Below are 23888 nucleotides of genomic sequence, written 5' to 3'. Positions count from 1 at the left end.
AAAAAAAAAAAAAAATCAAAAGAAGAAAATCATAAGGTTAAGACTATAAAGAGAGTGGCTGGGTGCAGTGGCTCAGGCCTGTAATCTCAGCATTTTGGGAAGCAGAGGTGGGCAGATCACTTGAGCACAGGAGTTCAAGACCAGCCTGAGTAACATAGAGAGACCTCATCTTTGCTGAAAATAAAAATAAAAAATTAGCCAGGCATGGTGGTACTGAGGTGGGAGGATCACTTGAGCCTAGGAGGTTGAGGCTGCAGTAAGCCATGATTGTGCCACTGCACTTCAGCCTGGGTGACAGAGTGGGACCCTGTCTCTAAAAAACTAAAATAACGCTGGGCGCGGTGGCTCACATCTGTAATCCCACCACTTTGGGAGGCCAAGGCTGAGGTCAGCAGTTTGAGATCAGCTTGGCCAACAAGATGAAACCTCATCTCTACTAAAAATACAAAAAATTAGTTGGGTGTGGTGGCGTGTGCCTGTAATCCCAGCTACTTAGGAGGCTGAGGCAGGAGAATTGCTTGAACCCAGAAGGCAGAGGTTGCGGTGAGCCAAGATCTCGCCACTGTATTCCAGCCTGGGAGACAGAATGAGACTCTGTCTCAAATAAATAAATAAATAAACCTTTTTTTTTTTTTTTTTTTTTTTTTTTTTTTGAGACAGAGTCTCACTCTGTTGCTCAGGCTGGAGTGCAGTGGCTCGATCTTGGCTCATGGCAACCTCTACCTCCCGGGTTCAAGCTATTCTCCTGCCTCAGCCTCCCAGATAGCTGGGATTACAGGCATGTACCACCAGGCCCAACTAATTTTTGTATTTTTAGTAGAGATGGGGTTTCATCATGTTGGCCAGGCTGGTCTCGAACTCTTAGCTTCAAGTGATCTGCCGACCTCGGCTTCCCAAAGTGCTGGAATTACAGGTGTGAACCACAACACCAGGCCAATCTTTTTTTATCAGTGTAGATAGACTCAAAAGATTCTGATTTTAGTCAATGGGCTACAGTCCATTACAACCATTACTTAGAGTTTGTGTTCCATTCTCGTTTATCAATTTATTATTTATCTTTTAAAAATCTCTACCAAAAAAAAAAAGATATATAAAGAGAGCAAAAAGACTGGCCATAGAGTAGGAAAAGATATTTACAACAAATGTAACTGACAACCCTCATGTCCAGAATATATAATCCACAAAGGACCCCTGCAAGTCTGTGAGAAAAATCCAGAAGACTCAGTAGAAAAATTAAAACTCTTGAACGGGTATTTTGTAAGAGAGAAATCCAAATGGTTAACAGATACAAGAAATGGTGCCCATCCTCATTAGGAATTTTAAAAATGCAAATTAAAACCACAACAAAATTCTATTACGTATCAACCAGAGAAGCAAACATTTAAAAGTCTGACAATACCAAGAATAGGGTAGATGTAGCATAATGGGGCTTTCATACACTCCATTGGCATTATCTTATAAGGTTGAAGCATCTTATATCCTACAGCCTGACAGTGTCACTCCTAGTACCTACCAGAAAGAAATGGGTTCCAGAAGACGTGTATAAATTGGTATGTTCTCATGCGGCTAATAAAGACAGACCCAAGACTGGGTAATTTACAAAGGAAAGAGGTTTAATGGACTCACAGTTCCACATGGTTGGGGAGTCCTCACAATTATGGTGGAAGGCAGAGGAGAAGCAAAGGCACATCTTACATGGCGGCAGACAAGAGGGCTTGTGCAGGGGAACTCCCATGTATAAAACCATCAGATCTCATGAGACTTATTCACTATCACAAGGATAGCAGGGGAAAGACCTGCCCCTATGATTCAATTACCTCCCATTGGGTCCCTCCCACGACACATAGGAATTATGGGAGCTACAATTCAAGATGAGATTTGGGTGGGGACACAGCCAAACCATATAAGTGTACAAGAATGTTCAGCACAGCAGTGTTCATAATATCCAAATTCTAGAAGCAATCCACATGTTGACCTACAGGGAAACAGATAAACAAATCGTGATCATTCACATAATGACATGCCAAACAGCAATAAATATAAACAAGTTACAGCTACATATAACAACCAAAGCATGATGAAGAGCATGGGAAGCCAGGCACAGAAGGATGCATGCAGCACGATTCATTCATATGCTGCTCAAAATGAAACAAGTTTGACTAGGAATGCATGCAAAGGTGTCAAACTATAACAAAAAGCAAGGAGATGGTGCTCACAAAAACCAAGAGTTTGTTACCCACAGGGAAGGAGAAAAGGGATGTGTGCAAAGAACAAGCAACACACAGCTTTCAGAGAGCTGGAAAAGCTCTATTTCTCTTTTCTTCTTTTTTCCTTTCTTTTCTGAGTCGAGGTTTTCCTCTGTTGCCCAGGCTGGAGTGCAGTGGCATGATCATAGCTCACTGCAATCTTGAACTCCTGGGCTCAAGCACTCCACTCACCTCAGCCTCCCAAGTAGCTGGGACTACAGAGGCATGCCACCTCACCTGGCTAATTTTTTAGATTTTTATAGAGAAAAATGGTCCCCCTTTGTTGCCTAGGCTGGTCTTGAACTCCTGGGTCCAAGCAATCCTCCTGCCTAGGCCTCCCAAAGTGCTGGGATTACAGGCTGAGCCACTGGGCCCTGCCATGTGTCACTGTTAAAGGGAAGATGCCAGGACGGGCGCGGTGGCTCACACCTGTAATCCCAGCACTTTGGGAGGCCAAGGCGGGTGGATCATGAGGTCAGGAGATCGAGACCATCCTGGCTAACATGGTGAAACCCCATCTCTACTAAAAATACAAAAAAAATTAGCCAGGTGTGGTGGCAGGCGCCTGTGGTCCCAGCTACTCAGGAGGCTGAGGCAGAATAACGTGAACTTGGGAGGCAGAGCTTGCAGCGAGCCGAGATCGCGCCACTACACTCCAGCCTGGGCAACAGAGCAAGACTCCATCTCAAAAAAAAAAAAAAAAAAAAAGGTAAGATTCCAGTAGAGACAGGTGGGACGTCCCAGAGAGGCAGTAGTTAATCAGTGGGATAAAGTTCCCCAGGAGATTGTGGGGGATAGAACCCACATCTCAGGTGAGAAGATATTTCATTGGTGAGAACACCTCTTCCAATGCTACTGGAAGGGAGGAGAAAAGGATGGACGTGTGTTTCTTCAGGCCTCGCGCAGGCAGGGAGGAAGGGAGTTAAGGGAGTTCCCATGACAGGGCTGCTATTTTCTCTTTGAAGAAAGAGGCAAGACCTGCTGAAAGAGAATGAGGTGGGTTCGAAAATGGTGGAGGGGGCTAGGTGTGAGCACCATGCCAGGTGAGCATGGGGTTTCTGGCAGCGCAGAAGGCCTGGTTGCAGGAAAAAGCCACGGGTCTCCCTCAGCACCCACCCAGGGGCAGGCATGAAGGTGGGCATCTGGATTCATCCGGCGGGGGGGGGGGGTTGCCAAGGGGAGTGTGGGAAGGACAAGGACGTGGAAGACACTCTATTGGCAAGAGAATGACATACTTGTTGGGTGCAGCTGCAGCCCAGGAGCAGGTGCGGTGGGAGTCTCGAGGCGGGATAGCTGGAAGATGGCTCAGGAGTGGGGAGCTGGGTGGATTCTCTCTAAGATGGGGCCTGTCCCCGGGGATGATGACAGGGTCCCGAGCTTGGCCTTGGAGCAGGAGAAGCCACGAGGGTCAGCAGGACTAGGATGAAGGAAGTCACAGGGTGCACATGGAGGCTGGAGCACCCCGTTGACAACCTCAGGGCTGGAGGCATGGAGGGAAGACAGTGGTCCGATGCAATCAGAGTTGGATGGGGAAGTTGGTAGAAGGCAGTGCCCGGGAGTGGTCTTTTGAATGCAGAGTCTCCTTGAAGCTCAGGAAGAGAAATACTTGTGTGTATTTTTCAAGGCATGAAAAGGCTTTCCCTAGCACTTCACACAGGCTGCCGTCCTGGAAACACTGGGTGGAAATTCAACACCAGCTCTTGGGAAAGTCAGACATCTCCAAAACATACGTGACCCACGGAAGACAAAATTGTGAAAGAGATGGGGGGTGGGGAGGGGTGATCAATGACACCATAAGTGCTAGCGGGAAACTGAAGTGAAATCAGAAACCTAAAGGGGAGGCAGCATTTCCCACTGGGGTCCTGGTTAGGATTCACTGTGACTCACCTCGTGACGGGTTACACTTGGGTGCTGGAGTAACGTTTAGCGTTTAGAATTGGTCAAATGTGCCTGGGCATGCCGGAACACAGATGACAAGATAGGGTTTGTGGTTGCTGTGAAGATCTCAAAGGACAGGAAGCAGCCCTTTCTCTATTTCCCAAATACACTATTGTTCAAATCGGTGACACTTGTTATTTGCTACTCTACACAGAAAGTTGATCAACATAATTCTTGAAAAACCATTCAGGTTCTGCAACACTCTAATGGGTTTGTTTCTTTTTCTTCTCTAGGCAAAACAATATCAAATCATATACCTTCTTCTCAAAGAACGATTTTCCCACTTATTTGAAGTCCTTTTGAGTGGAGTGACTTGAACTTCCGGCAATAATTTAATAAGGAATGGATAGGAAGGTTTATACCTCAGCTATTGCATGCTATATACTACTTTAAAATGTGTATTGGGATTAAGTTGGGTTTTTTTGTTGTTGTTGTTGTTGCTAAAGAGCATTTCTCCTAAAAAACAGTTTTCTATTTTAAAACACACTTTTTCAGCAGGGCGCGGGGGCTCACGCCTGTAATCCTAGCACTTTGGGAGGCCAAGGCGGGCAGATCATGAGGTCAGGAGTTCCAGACCAGCCTGGCTAACATGATGAAACCCTGTCTCTACTAAAATTGCAAAAAATTAGCCAGGCATGGTGGCACACGCCTGTAGTCCCAGCTACTCGGGAGGCTGAGGCAGGAGAATTGCTTCAATCAGGGAGGTGGAGGTTGTGGTGAGCCGAGATTGTGCAACTGGACTCCAGCCTGGGCAACAGAGCAAGACTCTGTCTTAAAAAACAAAAAACAAAACAAAAACACTCTTTTTCTATTACAAAAGTAGTAAATATTTTGTAGCCATTTTGAGAAATAAAGGCATGCTAACTTCTTTGCTATTTTTGACCATTTAGTGTTACAGATGAATGCTAGAATTATTTTCTCAAGTTCCAAAAGAATACAAAATGAGTTTTGAGGTCTTGTTATTGGTACATTCTGATTTAGAATATTTAGAATTGTTACGTCTTCCTGGTGAGTTGAATTTTTTATCATTTATCATAAAGTGACCCTCTTTATTTCTTTTCTTTTCTTTTCTTTTTTGAGACAGAGTCTCGCTCTGTCGCCAGGATGGAATGCAGTGGCGCGATCTTGGCTCACTGCAACCTCTGCCTCCTGGGTTCAAGCGATTCTCCCGCCTCAGCCTCTGAAGTAGCAGGGACTACAGGTGCATGCCACCAGGCCCAGCTAATTTTTGTATTTTTAGTAGAGACGGGGTCTCACCATGTTGGCCAGGATGGTCTCGATCGCCTGACCTCATGATGCCCCCACCTTGACCTCCCAAAGTGCTGGGATTACAGGTGTGAGGCACCGCGCCTGGCCAACCTTCTTTATTTTTAATATTGCTCTCTAAAGAATTAACTTTGGCCAGGCCTGGAGGCTCACACCTGTAATCCCAGCACTTTGGGAGGCCAAAGCGAGTGGATCAGCTGAGGTCAGGAGTTCGAGACCAGCCTGGCCAACATGGCGAAACCCTGTCTCTACTAAAAATACAAAAAATTACCTGGGCATGGCCAGGTGTGGTGGCTCACGCCTCACGCCTGTGGTGGCATATGCCTGTAATCCCAGCTACTCGGGAGGCTGAGGCAGCAGGATCACTTGAACCCGGGAGGTGGAGGTTGCAGTGAGCTGAGATCACGCTGTTGCACTCCAGCCTGGGCAAGAACAGCAAAACTCCATCTCGAAAAAAAAAAAAAAATTCTAAAGGCCAGGGTACAGAGAACTTTGTGGTTCGTGAACACATACATGTGCCAGGAGCGTGGTGCACCCCCAGCTCCATGGGAACAAAAGCTCCTGGGTTTGGGACCCTTCCAGACCTTGCCCTATGCTTCTCTTCATCTGCTGTTCATTTGTATCCTTTATAATAAATCGGCAACTGGAAGTAAGGTGTTTCCCTGAGCTCTGTGAGCTCTAGCAAATGACAAAACTAAGGAGGAGCTCGTGGGCCCCTCTGATTTGTAGCCAGTGTGGTAACCTGGGGACCCACTACTTGGGATTGATGCCTGAAGCAGGGGCAGTCTTCTGGGACTGAGCTCTTAACCTATGGGGTCTGTGCTAACTCCACAGAGTTAGTGTCAAAATTGAATTAAATTGTAGGATACCCAGTTGGCGTCTGCAGAGAATTGCTTGGTGTGGAAAACCCACATGTTGGGCTGGGCACAGTGGCCCACACCTGTAATCCTAGCACTTTGGGAGGCCGAGGAGGGAAGATTGCTTAAGGCCAGGAGTTCGAGACCAGCATGGGCAATGTAGTGACACCCCTGTCTCTAACAAAAATTTAAAAAAAAAAAATTACCTGAGGATAGTGCACACCCATAGTCCCAGCTACTTGGGAGGCTGAGGTTGGAGGATGGTGTGAGCCTTGGAGATCAAGGCTGCAATGAGCCATAATTGTGCCACCACAGTCCAGCCTGGGTGATAAGAGAAAGATCCTGTCTTGAAAAAAAAAGAAAAGAAAAGAAAACCTACACATGGATGTCAGACGTGTTGTGAGTAGAACAAGCTTTTCCTTTACCAGTTTTGGCAATTACAAATACAGCTGCTATAAACACTTCCTACAGATATTTGTGTGGACGTATGTTTTCATTTCCCTAGAGTAAATACCTACGAGTGGGACTGCTAGGTCATGTATGTGTATGTTTAACTGCCAAACTGTTTTCCAAAGTGGTTGTACCATTTTCCATTCCCACCAGCAACTCTATGGGAGTTCAGGTTGCTCTGAGTCTTCACAGATACTTGGCATTTTCATTTTGGGCCTGGAAGGGGGGTTGAAGGGAGCCCCCAGGACGCTGGTGCCACTGTTACTGAGTGTTCATTCCACAGGGGGGTTCAGTTTGTGAAAATTCATCAAGCTGTAAACGTTTATGTGCACTTTTCTGGACGTATACTAATCCTCAATAAAAATTATTTAAACCATATCAAATACATGTGAACTAAATTAAGTAACAATTTATTGAAATTAATATGCTTTAAAAAAATTGAAATAAAAAAACTCAGAGTAAGTCCGTAGTAGCCTGGTTTCATAATCCTTAAGAATTTTCCCCTGGCCATCCATGGTGAATACCCGAAAACCAAATTAATACTTCTGAACATTATAAGAGACATGTCAGGAGGCTCAGACCAATAATGCATATTTAATTTTACTCCTATCCCCATCAATTATTCACTTTTATTCTCAAAATTCTCATAATTGTAATATTCTTAGTTTTGTGTTCAGAACATAAAAATAAACCTTCTATTTTCAAATAATGACAATAAAGGGTGGAGCATGAAGGGGAGTATTGGCTTCCTCCTGAAAGGGAACTCCCTTTAATGACAGAGAACAGCTCCTTCCAGAGGGAGTTTCCGGTGACAAGGGAAGGGCTTCTGCCTGGTGTGACGAAGGCGGCACCGTGGAGGGGTTCGGAATGGTTTGGGACTCAGGGACTTCAAGTTGTTCCAAACTCTAGAGAATCCTCTTCCAAATACCAGAGTCCTGCTCTTTTGTAATCAATAATAGTAACAACGGGCCCAGGGGTGGTGGCTCACGCCTGTAATCCCAGCACTTTGGGAGGCCAAGGCAGGCAGATCACCTGAGGTCAGGAGTTTGAGACCAGCTTGGCCAACATGGCGAAACCCCGTCTCTACTAAAAATACAAAAATTAGCTGGGTGTGGTAGCACACGCCTGTAATCCCAGCTACTAGGGAGGCTGAGGCAAGAGAATCGCTTGAACTCAGGGGGCGGAGGTTGCAGTGAGCCAAGATCGCGCCGCTGCACACCAGCCTGGGCAACAGGACGAGACTCCATCTCAAAAACAAAACAAAAACAAACAAAAAAACACACAAAAAAAGTGGCTAATACTCAGTCCTCTCTGTGTAATGCCCCATTATAAGCAATTTACATGCACTCATATATCATTGAATTCCCATAGCCATCTGATGAGGCAGGTCCTATTACTCCTCTATTTTAGCATACAGTTGATTCTCATGATTCATAGATTCCACATTTGCAAATTCACTTAGTAGGTAAAAAATTTATGTGTAACCTCCCCCCCTCCCCCCACAAATCAATACTTGCAGCGTTTCTGAGGCCATGAGCCTGTACATGCCATGTGCCTGGAGTGGGGAAAATCCGAGTCGCCGCGTGTTGGAGTCCCTGGCTGAGACCCAGCAAGCACTCTCTCTCTGCCCTCATTTCTGCTCACCTACTGCCAACAACTGTCCTTTTCTTGGTCTGTTTAGCACCTCATTTTTGTCATTTTTTGCTTTTTTTTGGGTGGCGGTTTTGCATTTTTAAATGGCCCCCACACGTAGGGTTGAAGTGTTATCTAGTATTCCTCAGTGCAAAAGGTCTGTCTTAGGGAGAAAATACATGTTAGATGTACTTCATTCAGGCATGAGTTATATGCCATTGTCTGTGGGTTTGATACCAGTGGGCTGGGGAGGTGCCCAAACGCAGGTGGGACCTTGACCCTGGGCTCTTGATGTCATTACGAAAAGGAATTCAAGGATGAGTCAGAAAATAGTGAAAGTACAAAGACTTATTACAAGGTGAAAATTACATACTCAAGAAAGAGGAATGCAGGCCTACTCAAGAGAAAGTCGAGCAATGGTTCGGGGTTTCTACCTTTATGGGTTTCTTCAACCAAGAGGTGGAATATTCATGAAAATTCCTGGGAAAAGGTAGAGATTTCTTGGAGCGGTGGTGTCACCCATTTATGCGCCAAATCTGAGTGTTCCTGAAACTGTCATGGTACTGGTGGTTGTGTGTTTAGTATGTTAATGAGCACATAATGAGGTCCTAGGGGAAGCCTGGGTCAAGCCCAGCACCATGTTGGGTCCAGTTGGTCTTAGCCAGCTTGGTTCATACCTTGGTTTTTCAGGGTCTTACCAGACGATAGTCTCTAGTTATGTAAAACTGCTGCCTGGAATTTAATTCTCCTGTGACCACCCTATATTATTCCCATCTCATTTTCAATGTTAATTAATGAGTCAATAATAGACATTAAATAAGGCTTCTTTTTGTTTCTGTTTTGTTTTGTTTGAGATGGAGTCTCGCTCTGTTGCCCAGGCTGGAGTACAATGGCGTGATCTTGGCTCACCGTAGCCTCCACCTCCCGGGTTCAAGTGATTCTCCTGCCTCAGCCTCCCCAGTAGCTGGGACTATAGGCATGGGCCACAACACCTGGCTAATTTTTGTGATTTTAGTGGAGATAGGGTTCCACCATGTTGGCCAGGCTGGTCTTGAACTCCTGACCTCAGGTGATCCATCCGCCTCGGCCTCCCAAAGTGCTGGGATTATAGGCACGAGCCACTGTGTCTGGCCTAAATAAAGCATCTTTAAATAGAAACACACACACAAAAACAAAGTTATGTATATTGATCTGTTGATAAAAATGTTGTGATCAGAGGTTCACAGGAACCTAACCCTGTATCTTCCCTAGGAGCTGTGGTTTCCAAGGAGCAGTATTTGCTAAGTCCGTGTACTGGGTGACTTTATTCAACATAACTACTGCAAATACCAGAATTGACTATGATGAAACGGAGGCACAGAGCCTAAGCTTCTTGTTTGTTGTCATTTAGCAAAAAAATGAAGGGTCTGAAGCCAGGCAGTGCCATTCCAGAGCCCTAACTTTCAAATGTCGTATCTACAAGGTCTTACATTCAAATAACATTGTAAATTCAACAACAAAGAGGACCAAGCTCCAAGTTTATTCAGCTATTTCTGCACAGAAGGCACCTGAAATGATCCGTGCCTGGAAACAAAAGGTAGAGGATGTAAGTGTATCATTCTCTATTTTATCCACAGCCCTCAGAAGCAGCTGGTCTGCCTGGCTTTACTCTCCATAACACTCCACAGAACAGTTTTGCAGTTCCCAGAGCTGTGCCTTCAATGGACTCTAGGTTTCAGGTGACCAAAGATGCTATCAGAGAATATGACTTTCTCATAGGAGAGAATGAGTTTCTCGGTATGTTGGACCATCTCAGCCAGATATTTCTGTGTCAGAAACCCATCAGTAACACTCTAGACTGGAGATCAGCAAATATATTCTGTAAAGGGCCAGAGAGTAAATATTTTAGGACTTGTGAGCCATATAGTCTCTACAACTAGTCGACCGTGCCCTTTTATCAAAAAAGCAGCCACAGACAATACCTAATGAAGAGGCATGACTCTGTTCCAATAGAAATTTAAGAAAGCAGATGGGCTGGGCGCGGTGGCTCACGCCTGTAATCCCAACACTTTGGGAGTCCGAGGCGGGCGGATCACTGGGTCAGGAGATCAAGACCATCCTGGCTAACATGGTGAAACCCTGTCTCTACTAAAAATACAAAAAATTAGCTGGGCGTGGTGGCGGGCGCCTGTAGTCCCAGCTACTCGGGGGGCTGAGGCAGAAGAACGGCGTGAACCCGTGAGGTGGGGCTTGCAGTGAGCCGAGATGGCGCCACTGCACTCCAGCCTGGGCGACAGAGCAAGACTCCGTGTCTAAAAAAAAAAAAAAAAAAAGCAAGCAGATGGAAGTCTAGCTGCCCAGCTGCTCTAGAGGAGAGGCTGTGTCTTATGTTTGTAATTTCAGCCCCAGCAGTAAAAATTGTCCCTATGTTGCCAAAGAGGAAATGAAAACAGTCACAGTCATTGATTTTTTTTTTTTTTTTTTTAGAAGGAGTCTCGCTCTGTCGCCTAGGCTGGAGTGCAGTGGTGAGATCTTGGCTCACTGAAGCCTCCCCCTCCCAGGTTCAAGCAATTTTCCTGTCTCAGACTCCCGAGTAGCTGGGAATACAGGCACACGCCACCACGCCTGGCTAATTTTTATATTTTTAGTAGAGACGGGTTTCACCATATTGGTCAGGCTGGTCTCAAACTCCTGACCTCAGGTGATCCGCCCGCCTTGGCCTCCCAAAATGTTGGGATTACAGGCGTGAGCCACCGCGCTCAGCCCAGTCATTGATTTTTGAAAAGGGCAGGCAAAGAACTAAAATCTGCCTGACGATTGTATATTTTCACTTCTGGAGTGAGCCTCAATACCGTATTTCATGTTAGATCCGAACTAGTTGGAAAAATTAAAGCAAATACATAGTGAAAGGATCTGATCTTCACATGATTCAACCGGCGTTGGGTATCAGCAAACCCAACTTTGCAGGTTAAATTCCACACATGAACTGTGGTTGAACTGGGGATGGTGGTGGTGACATCAAATCGCATTTCAGGTGCTCCCAGAGCTCGGAGTGGATGGTAGATCCTGTCTTTGCCCAATCTCAGCTTTCTGTGTCTCTTAGCTTCCTAGCCGAAGACCCCAAGGCAGGTTATAAAACTGGAAATAAAGTCTTGGTTTGCTCCTGTGAAATCATCCTTCGCAGACAGGTTTTGGTTTGGACCGGGGGATGCCTGAGGGTCTTATACAGACTGGGATTCAGTCACAGAACTACTAACTTGCAAAGCCTATTTCTTTCTTTCTTTTTTTTTTTTTTTTTGGAGACAGAGTCTCGCTCTGTCGCCCAGGCTGGAGTGCAGTGGCACGATCTCTGCTCACTTCAACCTCCACCTCCCAGGTTCAAGCAATTCTCCTGCCTCAGCCTCCCGAGTAGCTGGGACTACAGGCGCACGCCACCACGCCCGGCTAATTTTTTGTATTTTAGTAGACACGGGGTTTCACCATGTTGCCCAGGCTGGTCTCGAACTCCTGAGCTCAGATAATCCGCCCGTCTCGGCCTCCCAAAGTGCTAGGATTACAGGCAAGAGCCACCGCGCCTGGCCTGCAAAGCCTATTTCTAACCAAAGTCAAGTCCCACACACTTGCCTCTACATTGCGTTTTGCTCCTTTGTTATCCCAGGTTTTACAATTACAGAGCACTTGATGAGCCTATTTCCACGTCTGTAAAATGGGGCGAAGTTCTTCACTGTGCTATTGCAGAATTAATTCACTGGCTCTATAGGCAAAGTGCTTAGCACGGGCGTGGCACGCTGCGGGTGCACAGAAACGCTCGCTGCCACCCCACCCTTAACTACCGGGCACCCCAGCGCCCCGCCAGGGGCTGAAGAAACGTGGGAGGAAGCGGAGGAACGCGAAGGGCGTGTGCCCGCGAAAGGTCTCACGAGGCGTTTCGAGGTCGCCTCTTCAGGCTCGGCTGCCGACAAGGTGCCTCTGAGCTCACCCAGCCCAACCCGCGCACCCCGGGACCCCAAGACGGCAGCGGGCACAGCTGGGCAGCAGAGACCCGGGAACACCCACTTCCGCCACAGACCTGCTCAAAATAGCTCCTTCTGGCAGCGCGCGAGACGTGGCCCGAGCCGGCCCCGGGGAGGCGGGGCCTGAGAGCAGACAACCCCCCCACTTCCGGCTCGCCTCCGTTCGCCACAGGCCCCGACGCAGCCGCTCTTCGCCCGGGCCAGCAGGCCCGCCCCGCCCTCCGTGACGTCATTTCCGGCGTTTGGGCGGGGCGCGGGCAGGGCGCGCTGCCCGGAGCTGCCTGGGTTGCGCTGCCGGCCACGTCCCCGCGCCGGGCCTCAGGCTCCTTCCTACTGTCCGAGGGCCACCAGGCCGCCGGGGGCCTGCTGCGCCCGGGTAAGGGGCTCGCACTGCCGTCCGGGTAGCTGCTGTCAGGGCTCCCTGACTGGCTTGGGACTGAGAGACAGAGGTGGGGGGCAGGAGGAGGGTTGGATGGGGGCACGAGGGGCAGTGGGAGAGTGAGTGGGGCTGAGAGAGGCAGGAGGAACGGGACAGGAGGAGCGGCGGATGGGGCACGCACAGAGTGCAAGACGCTGAGCAATGCAGGTACTGAAGAAGTCAACTGGGGGCCGAGCATGGCTGGGGGCCCAAGAGGCAGGAGGAGGGAGGAGGGCCGAAGGGGGCCCAGACTGGAGAAGAGGCCGGCTTGTCCCATTGTGGGAGCAGAATGGGGACACTCTGGAAGGGGGCCGAATTTGTCCTGGGGTCTTTCCCGGGCAAGCCCAGGACGGGACTGGACCCCAAGAAGTGTCGCTCTTACTTGAGTGACACAGACCTATCCCCCAGACCCTCTCTCTACCTGGGTGGAGGTTGTGCATTGCCCCAGATTCCCTCCCCTGCCCATCTGTCTCCCTGCCTGCTTCCCCCGTGCGAGTCACTTAGTAGCCCCCGTGTGGCTGCTTAGCATGTTGACTTAATCGTTAGGCTGATAGGAGGAATCGGCCTCCACACGCATGGTTTGCCACCAGAAATAATCATCGTGCTTAGAAATCTGACGGTAACAACTTGCAGCTATCCCTCGCCCCAGGAAAATCTCTAACATTTCGATAAAATCAGCTAGGAAAATCTTTAAAATATAAATGTTTCCATTTATACAGTGGATCTGCCTAATGGACAAAGGAATGTCAGAGCTACCCACGTTCTTAGCAAAAACTAGGCCCTAGTATTTAGCTGTGTTACCAAAACTTCCAGAAACCTGGAAGCAAGCAAGGTAGTTAATGTAATATGATAAATGTCCAATGTTCTAGGTTCCCGTCTGCCACAGAGTCACATCCTTTGGACTACAGGACAATGTCTATATACACAAAGCCATAAGTCTGTGTTCCTTGGGCTTCTGCTACCAAAGTTCAGCCAGGTGACGTGTCAGGATTAGGTACCTGCAGTTTGCCCTGTATTTGTGTTTGCAGTTCCTACTCCTTGGTATCTGTAGCTTGCCTAACTTGGTGTGGGGGCCTGGCCATGTTGCTGCTGAGTGAGTCTTAATAGCCTGATAGAATGTGGGGGTAACAGCTGTAGTCCTTTACCAAGCTTCAGGATTGGTCTTTGGAACCTCTCTATGCCAGGAAAAAAGAATTAAGTTATTTCTTTCACCCCCTTTTTTTTTAAGAGATGGGGTCTCACTATGTTGCCCAGGCTGAACTCAAACTTCTGGGCTTGTAATCCTCCCACCTCAGCCTCCTGAGTGTCTGGGATTACAGGCATGCAGCACCACGCCTGGAGTCCAGTTTTGTGTAACTTGCATAAAGTGCCCCACATATAACAAGCCAAGGTTCAGAACACAAGAATTCAGACAAGATGCCTTGGGAGGCATCTCGAGGTCATGAACCAGAAAAGGATAGGGAGGTTGACACCCAGGGGCATAGTTGGGGGGTGCTTTTGTCATGGAGTGTCACCTGGCTCAAGGGAGTATCCTGTTGCACCTTCCTTGCAGATCCTATGGGGAGCTGACCCCTGAAGAAGGGAGCTCCCAGTGCCAGCCTAACCTTCCGTCTTTCCATCTGCCCTGGTCTCCAACTTAATACAAACTTAATTCTCTCTCGCTCATTCCCCTCCTGCCCCTGGGGTCTCTTTTTTCCCATCTGTTATGGTCTGAGACCCTCATCTACCCAGTCTCCCTGTACCACATAATAATGAGAATAACTGGGTGGGGTCCCGAGACCCACATCCTAATTTTGGCTTGAAGCCTTTGCAGGGGAAACAGTTATTTTAAATGTTGTTAATGGTTTGTCCATCATGAGTCAACTTACATAGATGACCACAGGTTCCCGCATGGGATCTTGACATTTAGAATATTCTGTTGGAAAGTGGAGGCAGGACCATAGCAGAGGGATGAAGTCATAGGACAACGAAGGCCTGTTCTCGACTACACAGTGGCCAATTCCTGTTTCTCTGGGAGTGACCACCAGCCCCACCGGCTGGGAGGGAATAAGTGGTGATGGTATCCAGCAGAAGTTTCCTAAGAAACCCGTGGAGTGTCCTGATATAGCCTTGTGGACCTGCTCCGTGTGTGTGCCCTCACCTTTGTGTGTGTGATTTTGCATGTGTATGTGTGTGCCTGTGTGAGTGCACATGTGTGGTGGCATGTGTGCATGTGCAGATGGACATATGTGCAGCTGTGCGCACACAAGCGTGTGTGACTAAGTGCATGTATGTGTGGCTGTGTGTGCACACGTGGGCATCTGTGTTGGGAGCAGGCCCATGGTGGTCCTTGATATCACCACCTACTGATAACCTTCCCATGATAAGAGGTGACGAGCTGTTTCTGTAATCTCCTGAGTACGCGTTAAATATTCATCAATGAGAGAAGCATTTGTGCCGGTTGACATCTTTGCATTATGGCTTTGCTCCTGGATTCCTCCGAAGTTTTGGTTGGCTCCTAGGAAAATGTCTCTCCTGGTATATAGATCGTGTAGTCTCTCCAAATTATGGAAATCAGCATGTGAAACTGTATCAGGTGGGATAACTCTGTGCCTTTCTGCTTAGTGGCTTGAAGTACTTGAAGAAAATACGCTGTTTTCTTTCCTTGGAGCCTTTCAGAAATCTTTTCCAAAAGTGATACATGCTTGTTAAAAAAAAAAAGAAGGAAAGATATGAAGTAGAGAATGAAAATCACAGGTGAATCCACTCCCCAGGGATATTCATTAACATTCTAGTGCAAATCTTTCCAGACCCTTGAATAAATGTCTCTTTTAACAAAAATAGGATCATGGTCCACACGTTGCTGTGTAACCTGCCATGTTCATTTACTGATGCATGCTATATATCTTCCCATGTCAATAAGTAGAGAGTTGTGTATTTTTAACAGTTGCCATAGTATTTTATATATGAATGGGGCCATACTTGACAGAACTATTCCAGTTTTTTACTCTTTCTAAATAATGCTGTGAGAAATATCTTTGTAGATCATCTTTGGACCTCTGTCTGAGTGCTTCCTTAAAAGAAACTGCAGTAGAAGTTGCTGCATTGGAAGTCGTTGTTGTTTTTTGTTTTGTTTTTTTGAGACGCAGTTTTGCTCTTATTGCCCAGGCTAGAGTGCAGTGGCTCAATCTCGGCTCACTGCAACCTCCACCTTCTGGTTTCAAGCGATTCTCCTGCCTCAGCCTCCCAAGTCGCTGGGATTACAGGTGCCCACCACCACGCCCAGCTAATTTTTTTGTATTTTTAGTGGAGATGGGGTTTCACCATGTTGGTCAGGCTGGTCTCGAACTGCTGACCTCATGATCCACTAGCCTCGGCCTCCCAAAGTGTTGGGATTACAGGCATGAGCCACCGCACCCAGCCTGCATTGGAAGTTTTGACATTGAAAGCTTTGATCCATGTTGTCGTTTTCCCAGTGGAATGAATGATCTATTGAATTCTGCTCTTTTTGTGCCTCCCTCCTCACTGGAATTTTCCTTCATGCCTTTCATAAGGAATGTGGACTTTTTTTCAAACTTTAGATGCGTCTGTTACTAGAGTGGAGAGTCTACCTTCGTCTCACATGTGCCACAAAGGATGGCATGGCCCAGGAGTGCCCCACCACGTGGCTTTCACCCCCTGCAAAGCCAGACTTCGCCCAGCGACACAGTGTCAAGCCCACAGCTCTCCAAGGAGGAAGATGGTCCAGGCTGGGAGCATGCCCTTAGCAGCAGCCTCTGGTAAGTGTCCTGGCCCTGCAGGCTGGGCCTGCTTGTTGGGTGATGGGACGGTGAGCCCAGAGGGAGCTTTGCAAGATCATCAGAGGGTCAAGGGAAAAGGAAAGACAGCCAGGCCTTATAGTAACCAAGGAAGGCCCAGGCCCAGTCTGTGGCCCTTAACTGTCAGAGGCCCTGCCTCCATTTTTTTTGTTTGTTTGTTTGAGACAATGTCTGGTTCTGTGGTCCAGGCTGGAGTGCAGAGGTGCAATCTTGGCTTACTGCAACCTCTGCCTCCCAGGTTCAAGCCATCCTCCCACCTCAGCCTCTCAAGTAGCTGGGACTACAGATGCATACCACCACACCTGGCCAATTTCTGTATTTTTTGTAGAGATGGGGTTCCGCCATGTTGCCCAGGCTGGTCTCTAACTCATGAGCTCAATCCATCCGCCTACCTCGGCCTCTCAAAGTGCGGGGATTACATGCATGAGTCATTGCATCTGATCAGGAGGCCTTATCTTCTGAGTGGACTTGGGTGGTGGCCCATGAACAGGATAGGTATCACGCAATCCCCTGCAACCCTCTTCGGCTTCGTGACACAAATGCAAGTTACCTCGTTCTCCCTGACCTTGGTGATGCCGTGGGCACTCACAGAAGCCTCCTCTGTGCTGCAGGGAGGCTGTGTCTTACTCATGCAGGGTGGTGGAGGGGCGCTTCTTAGCAGAAGATGATGAAAGGCTGTCCCCTCTCAGGAAGGAGAAGGTCCTTGTCTGTTCCAAGGCAAAGAACTGGACAAGAAGGAGGAGGTTCATTCAGTACATTGAGTCTGATCCTCCCTGCTGTAGCTGGAGCACGGTCCCAGAAGCTGGCTGAAGTGCTAAAGCAGGGGCTAGCAAACTGTGGCCGAATCCCACCTGCTGCCTGTTTATATAAATAAAGTTTTATTGGGACACAACCATGCCCACCATTCACTTCTATTCCAGGGCTGCCTCTGTACTGTAGCGGCAGAATGGAGTAGCTAAGACACAGACCAAATGGCCCACAGAATCCCAAATATTTGCCATCCTGTCCTCTATAGAGAAAGTGTGCTGACCCCTGCCCTAGAGATTTGTAGTGAGGGGGCAGCAGAAGGCCTGGGGCTGGGGTACATTCAGGAGCCGACACCCTCTTCACCCATAAGAAGCCCCTGCCACATCATCTCACCTTTAACTCACCCAGAGGACCTCAAATCCCGGGCTCGGGCCTGGGGAACATACCAGGGGTGGTAGCATTTTAAAAACATTCAGTAGATGTTACTGGCCCAAGAGACAGCCGTTTAAATACTCATATTTATCAAAAGCCCAGCTGCACTGCCTTGACCCGTGGAGGATTGTGAGTTCTTTGTGCCCAAAACCTTCCAGTTTCAGTTCTGCCTTGCATGATATTGGTTAGTTTCTTCTCTCCCCATCCCCCCCGCCACACTTTTTTTCTGTCAGAACAAAGAATGCTTTTTGCACTCTAGATCTGTGGTTTGTAAGGCCAAGTAATTTTTCTAAACCCCTAACACATTAGGAGCCCTTACAGACCATTTTGAAGAGAAAGCACCATTTGAAGCTAGAGAAAAGTTAGTGACTCTCGGAAAGAGACCGGAAGTCTCATGGAACACACCAGCCTTCCAGAGGAGTGTGTGCTCTAAGGGCTTTCTCCAGCCCCGGGGCAGCTTGACAACAGTCCACATGGATTACAGGAGGCAGGAAGCCACCCAGGGGCTTCTTGTTGCGCAGTGGCTGCTTTTGCGTAGCTGGAAGTGCTTCTCGGGTGGGCTGCTGGCTAAGCCAGGCGCCATGCTGGGTCCTTGCCCGTGTGATCCCATGTCACTCCCATGCAGCTCAGCGGGGCTCAGAGGTCCTGTGGCTGCACATGTCACTTGGTTAGTGAGCATGGGAGCTGGGGTTGGAACGCAGGCAGTGCTGTTGGCCTCTGTGTGTCCTGCTGGTCTCCCACTCCCCTTGCATGGTCTCTTGACCCTATTACAGTAGCTTCCTCAAGGGAATGACAGTGAATGCTGAAAGAGCTAAAAGGCTGCTTCTGCCACTCATGCATTCAATGGCCCCTTCGTCCCTGAGTGACCAATGGGCAGCTCACCCAGCACCCCCAAACCCCAGTCTGCCTACAGCTATGCAGCTGGGGCCACACTTTGCTGTGGGCTGCTAAGTGCTGGTTACCTTGTGACTGTTTTCATTATTTTATCTAACAAAACAAATAAACCAAACCAAATAATTTTTTTATAATACATTAAGGGCCGGGCACAGTAGCTCATGCCTGTAATCCCAATACTTTGGAGGCCAAGGCGGGAAGATTGCTTCAGCCGAGGAGCTGGAGACCACCCTGGGCAACATAGCAAGAATCCTCTCTCCACACACACACACAAAATAGCCAGGTGTGGTGGCATGCGCCTGTGATCCCAGCTGAGGTGGGAGGATCATTTGAGCCTGGGAGGTCAAAACTGTAGTGAGGTACGATCATGCCACTGCAGTCCAGCCGGGCAGCAGAGCGAGACCCATCTCAAAAAAATAAAAATGTGTTAAGGCGTCCACATCACTTCTGTGGAGCATTAGAATGAAGGAGAGGGCTTTGCTTTACAGCGACTTGGGCCGGCTGTGGGGACCACTGCAGTCTCTGAAGTGGGTCAGTCACTCATTCACTTATGCCTTCATTCATTGAGAGAGCCTCTGTATCAGGTGCCCGGATTGCTGCCCCTCACTGGCTGCCCCTGCCTCCCCTCTTGCTAAAAGCACCTTCCTGTTCTTGTCTAAGGCCCCAGAGGGACTCGCATCCCCCTACTGTGAAATCTGAACTGCCATATGGCTCATGGGGCCTCCTCACGCTCTCCAGACTAATTCCCGCCTCACCACGCTCTTCCTTGCCTCTGACCCTGCTGTTGTCATCTGCTGCTCCCTCTCCACCTGCCTGCCCACCCCCACCCAGCTTTCAGAATGCGGCCCAGGCATCGCTTTCCCAGGAAGCCTTCCTTGGCATGCCGACCACACCACCACTGGCTGAACTGTGTCCTCTGGGCCCCTGTGGCACCCTGTCCTCTGGGGCCCAGCCACCCTTGGGGCTTCTGCCCAGAGGATCAGCCTACCTCAGTCTTCAAGGCCTGCCCGCATACTGTCTCCTCCTTGCTTCCCAGCACTGAGTCACACCCTGCACAATGCTTGTGCCAGCCTGCAATGACCTCTTTTCTGTGTCTCCGATGGACTGCAGGTCCCTGAAGAGCTTGTGTGTTTTTCACCTTTTTGTCCTAAGTGTACTGCCTGGCACATGAGAAAGCAGTCAGTAAATATTGGATGAAAGGATGGGTGGGTGCATGGATGGGTGGGTGGGTGGATGGATGGATGGGTGTGTGGGTGGGTGGATGGATGGATGGATGGGTGGATGGATGGATGGATGGATGGATGGATGGATGAGTGTGTGGGTGGGTGGATGGATGGATGGATAGATGGGTGGATGGATGAGTGTGTGGGTGGGTGGATGGATGGATGGATAGATGGGTGGATGGATGGATGGGTGGATGGATGGATGGATGGATGGGTGAGTGGGTGGGTGGATGGGTGGGTGGATGGATGGATGGATGGATGGGTGGGTGGGTGGGTGGGTGGATGGATGGGTGGATGGACGGATGGGTGGGTGGATGGGTGGACGGACAGGTGGGTGGATGGGTGGGTGGGTGGATGGATGGATGCATGGGTGGGTGGATGGACAGATGAGTAGATGGATGGAAAAGTGGATGAGTGGATGGATGGATGAATGGATGGATGGATGGATGGATGGATGGATGGATGGATGGACAGATGAATAGATGAATAGAATAGTGGATAGATGGGTGGGTGGGTGGGTAGATGGATGGATGGATGGATGAGTGAACTTATGGATGGACAGATGAGTAGATGTATAGAATAGTGGGTAGATGGATGGATGGAAGAGTGGGTGGGTGGATGGGTGGGTGAATGGATGGATGGATGGACAGATGAGTAGATGGATAGAATGATGGATGGATGGATGGATGGATGGATGAGTGGGTGGATGGATGGGGTGGGTGGGTGGATGGATGGACAGATGAATAGATGGATGGGGTGGGTGGGTGGATGGATGGACAGATGAATAGATGGATAGGATATGGTGGGTGGATGGATGGGTGGATGGATGGATGGGTGGATGGATGGATGGATGGATGGACTTATGGATGGACAGGTGAGTAGATGGATAGAATAGTGGGTGGATGGATGGGTGGGCGGGCGGGTGGATGGATGAATGGGTGGATTGATGGATGAATGGTTAAGTAGTATCTCCCATGTGAAAGGCACAGTCACCTGTCACAGGGTGCACATGGGGTGCATTAGGCTTGATTTGTACTCTGCAGACCATGGGGGAAGCTGAGGAGGAAGACTTGACCAGTCTTGGCGATGAGAAGGCCTTCACCCTATGAACACAACCAAGTCTTAGCCCTCTCTCCTGCTCCTTTAAACTCTGAACTCTAGGATGGGAGAATGGGAACTTTTGCAGGTTGAGATTCATAGTGAAATCGGGTCGAGAAGTGATCAGATGCAAAGCACAGGGCAGATCGTTACTACACCATGGCTGAGGTCTTCCTGGGCACCAGGCCCTGGTCTCAGCACTTGGCTCAGTCTGCACCTTGGACCCTGCCAGAGCCCTCCACAGCAGGTGCTCTCAGGCAAGGCTGTGTGTTGCTGGCCAGACGCCTTCTGACCAGCGTGCTTTCTTGACCACAGATCCCTTGGCCAAGCAGGAGGGAACCATTAGCAGCCTGAGGAGCTGGCTGGCTGGGAGCCTCGGGGACCGCCCAGCCTTGCTCCCAGCTCACCCACAAGATGTGGACAGCTCTTGTGCTCATTTGGATTTTCTCCTTGTCCTTATCTGAAAGCCATGCGGCATCCAACGATCCACGTAAGTGAGAAAGCTGTGTGACTGCTGGATGGGCCCACGGTGGCCACAAAGCATGCTGAGCCCTTGAAAGCAGCATCTGCAAACCCAGGCCAACGCGTCAGGAACCCCAGCCCTCCCAGGTGCCGCACAGGGAAGGGTTGTCAGGCCAACCTTCCTTCTCCAGGGCCATGGTGGGCAAAGAGCCCCTAGCAGGACCGGGCAGCTGAGCCCTGAAAGGTTTGCTCGCTTGGCCTGCAAGATTTGATGTCATCTCTAAATTGAATCTTCACTGGGGAATTGATTCCTTCATACATCAGATCTTTAACTGCGTTCCCACTCTGTGCCATTCATTTCCAAGAATTCCTGCAGTGAATCCTTTCACAAAGCCAAGCGTTCTTTTATGATGTGAATACCTGTGCAGTTTATCTGCTTTGTAAACCTGGGTGTGCGTTCAGTGGGCTTTTAATGGTGAATCACACCTGTTGTGTGAGACTTTTACTCTGATGTTTTGGGAATTGGATCAAATAGTGAAGGTCTGAAGCCTTCAATGGGCAGGGGGTTCATAGAGGGCAAAGGAGTTTTAAAATCAAATTGACAAGGGCTTTTTCAATGAGCTGCATGCCAACAGTGGGAAGAGAGATGGGGAGGAAGCATGTTCGCACATCACCTCCCCCGACTCTGGCTGGGCTGAGGAGGGGGCCCCACAGGCCTGGGTGGAAGCCGATCCCTGAGCAATCCCCCTGTGCAGGATTGAACATGATTGTCTCTCTTTTTCTCCTTTTTCTGACTTTAAGGCAACTTTGTCCCTAACAAAATGTGGAAGGGATTAGTCAAGAGGAATGCATCTGTGGAAACAGTTGATAATAAAACGTCTGAGGATGTAACCATGGCAGCAGCTTCTCCTGTCACATTGACCAAAGGGACTTCGGCAGCCCACCTCAACTCTATGGAAGTCACAACAGAGGACACAAGCAGGACAGATGTGAGTGAACCACCAACTTCAGGAGGTGCAGCTGATGGTGTGACCTCCATTGCTCCCAAGACTGTGGCCTCCAGTACGACTGCGGCCTCCAGTATGACTGTGGCCTCCAGTGCTCCCATGACTGCAGCCTCCAGTACAACTGTGGCCTCCATTGCTCCCACGACTGCAGCCTCCAGCACTCCCATGACACTTGAACCTCCCGCGCCCACGTCCACTTCCACAGGGCGGACCCCGTCCACTACCGCCACTGGGCATCCATCTCTCAGCACAGCCCTCGCACAAGTGCCAAAGAGCAGCGCGTTGCCAAGAACAGCAACCCTGGCCACATTGGCCACACGTGCTCAGACTGTAGCGACCACAGCAAACACAAGCAGCCCCATGAGCACTCGTCCAAGTCCCTCCAAGCACATGCCCAGTGACACCGCGGCAAGCCCTGTACCCCCTACGCGTCCCCAAGCACAAGGTCCCATTAGCCAGGTGTCAGTGGACCAGCCTGTGGTTAACACAACAAATAAATCCACACCCACGCCCTCAAACACAACCCCAGAGCCCGCCCCCACCCCCACAGTGGTGACCACCACCAAGGCACAAGCCAGGGAGCCAACTGCCCGCCCAGTGCCAGTACCTCACACCAGCCCAATCCCTGAGATGGAGGCCATGTCCCCCACGACACAGCCAAGCCCCACGCCATATACCCAGAGGGCCGCTGGGCCAGGCACATCCCAGGCACCAGAGCAGGTAGAGACTGAAGCCACACCAGGTACTGATTCCACTGGGCCAACACCCAGGAGCTCAGGGGGCACTAAGATGCCAGCCACGGACTCGTGCCAGCCCAGCACCCAAGGCCAGTACATGGTGGTCACCACCGAGCCCCTCACCCAGGCCGTGGTAGACAAAACTCTCCTTCTGGTGGTGCTGTTACTCGGGGTGACCCTTTTCATCACAGTCTTGGTTTTGTTTGCCCTGCAGGCCTATGAGAGCTACAAGAAGAAGGACTACACCCAGGTGGACTACTTAATCAACGGGATGTATGCGGATTCAGAAATGTGAGGGGGGCGGGGGCGTGGCGGGAGGCCTGGCCCCTTTCTCGTCCTTTACTTTTGCCTTTGAGACCAAACCAAGTGCTTCCAAATTCTTTCGGTGCAATTTAGGAGATATGCCAGATGCTTAAACACATTTATTTGCTGTCAGATTAATTCCATGATCACTAAAGAGTTGCTGCTTTTTTCATATTTATTTTTGTAAATGATTCTGTGCCCAGGAGCAGCTGGGGGTTCCACCTCAGGGTGGGGCGGGCAGGACCCCATCCCCCCAGGTGTCGGAGCCTGACCTGAATTAAAGTACTGACTGCTCGCCACAATCGTGTGGGTGCATCCTGCTCCTTGGGGAGCCTTGCTTTCTGCCGTGCACGTGGCAGGGTTTTGTTCTGTGAATGTGCACCATCACT

The 23888-nt window shown here is 49.4% G+C and overlaps 1 protein-coding gene and 1 long non-coding RNA gene across 10 annotated transcripts; one reads left to right on the top strand and one right to left on the bottom strand.

The window, feature by feature from the left end:
• Positions 1-1592: 1592 nt before the first annotated feature.
• On the bottom strand, positions 1593-12572 carry LOC106635288 (uncharacterized). 6 transcript variants are annotated; one of them, XR_008620220.2, is made up of 5 exons: positions 12438-12572; positions 6514-6653; positions 5722-5897; positions 3482-3835; positions 1593-1975 (listed from the first exon to the last, which is right to left on the bottom strand). It is a non-coding gene; the product is annotated as an uncharacterized LOC106635288 (long non-coding RNA). The 6 variants fall into 6 exon arrangements; XR_008620224.2 differs by having other exon boundaries at positions 3482-3828; XR_008620222.2 differs by having other exon boundaries at positions 6514-6649; positions 12438-12559.
• Positions 12573-12604: 32 nt separating this feature from the next.
• On the top strand, positions 12605-23673 carry C9H11orf24 (chromosome 9 C11orf24 homolog). 4 transcript variants are annotated; one of them, XM_008954185.4, is made up of 5 exons: positions 12617-12757; positions 16360-16557; positions 21306-21480; positions 22254-22441; positions 23411-23673. In XM_008954185.4, the coding sequence occupies exons 3-5, from the start codon at positions 21405-21407 to the stop codon at positions 23489-23491; spliced, it is 345 nt and encodes a 114-aa protein (XP_008952433.1). In that variant the 5' UTR covers positions 12617-12757; positions 16360-16557; positions 21306-21404; the 3' UTR covers positions 23492-23673. The 4 variants fall into 4 exon arrangements, with proteins under 4 accessions (XP_003828796.3, XP_008952432.3, XP_008952433.1 ...); XM_063608620.1 differs by having other exon boundaries at positions 12637-12967; XM_003828748.4 differs by having other exon boundaries at positions 12605-12757; positions 22254-23673.
• The last annotated feature ends 215 nt before the right edge of the window (positions 23674-23888 follow it).

The sequence above is a fragment of the Pan paniscus genome, chromosome 9 (genome assembly GCF_029289425.2).
Source record: "Pan paniscus chromosome 9, NHGRI_mPanPan1-v2.0_pri, whole genome shotgun sequence".
NCBI lineage: Eukaryota > Metazoa > Chordata > Mammalia > Primates > Hominidae > Pan > Pan paniscus.
The sequence above is the reverse complement of the archived record's forward strand: the minus strand, read 5'-3'. Positions and strand labels throughout refer to the sequence as shown.

Coding starts and splice junctions, on each gene's coding strand:
- C9H11orf24 (XM_003828748.4), top strand. CDS start 21,405: ATGTGGACAGCTCTTGTGCTCATTTGGATTTTCTCCTTGTCCTTATCT. Junction 21,481..22,253: donor TGCGGCATCCAACGATCCAC/GTAAGTGAGAAA, acceptor TCTGACTTTAAG/GCAACTTTGTCCCTAACAAA.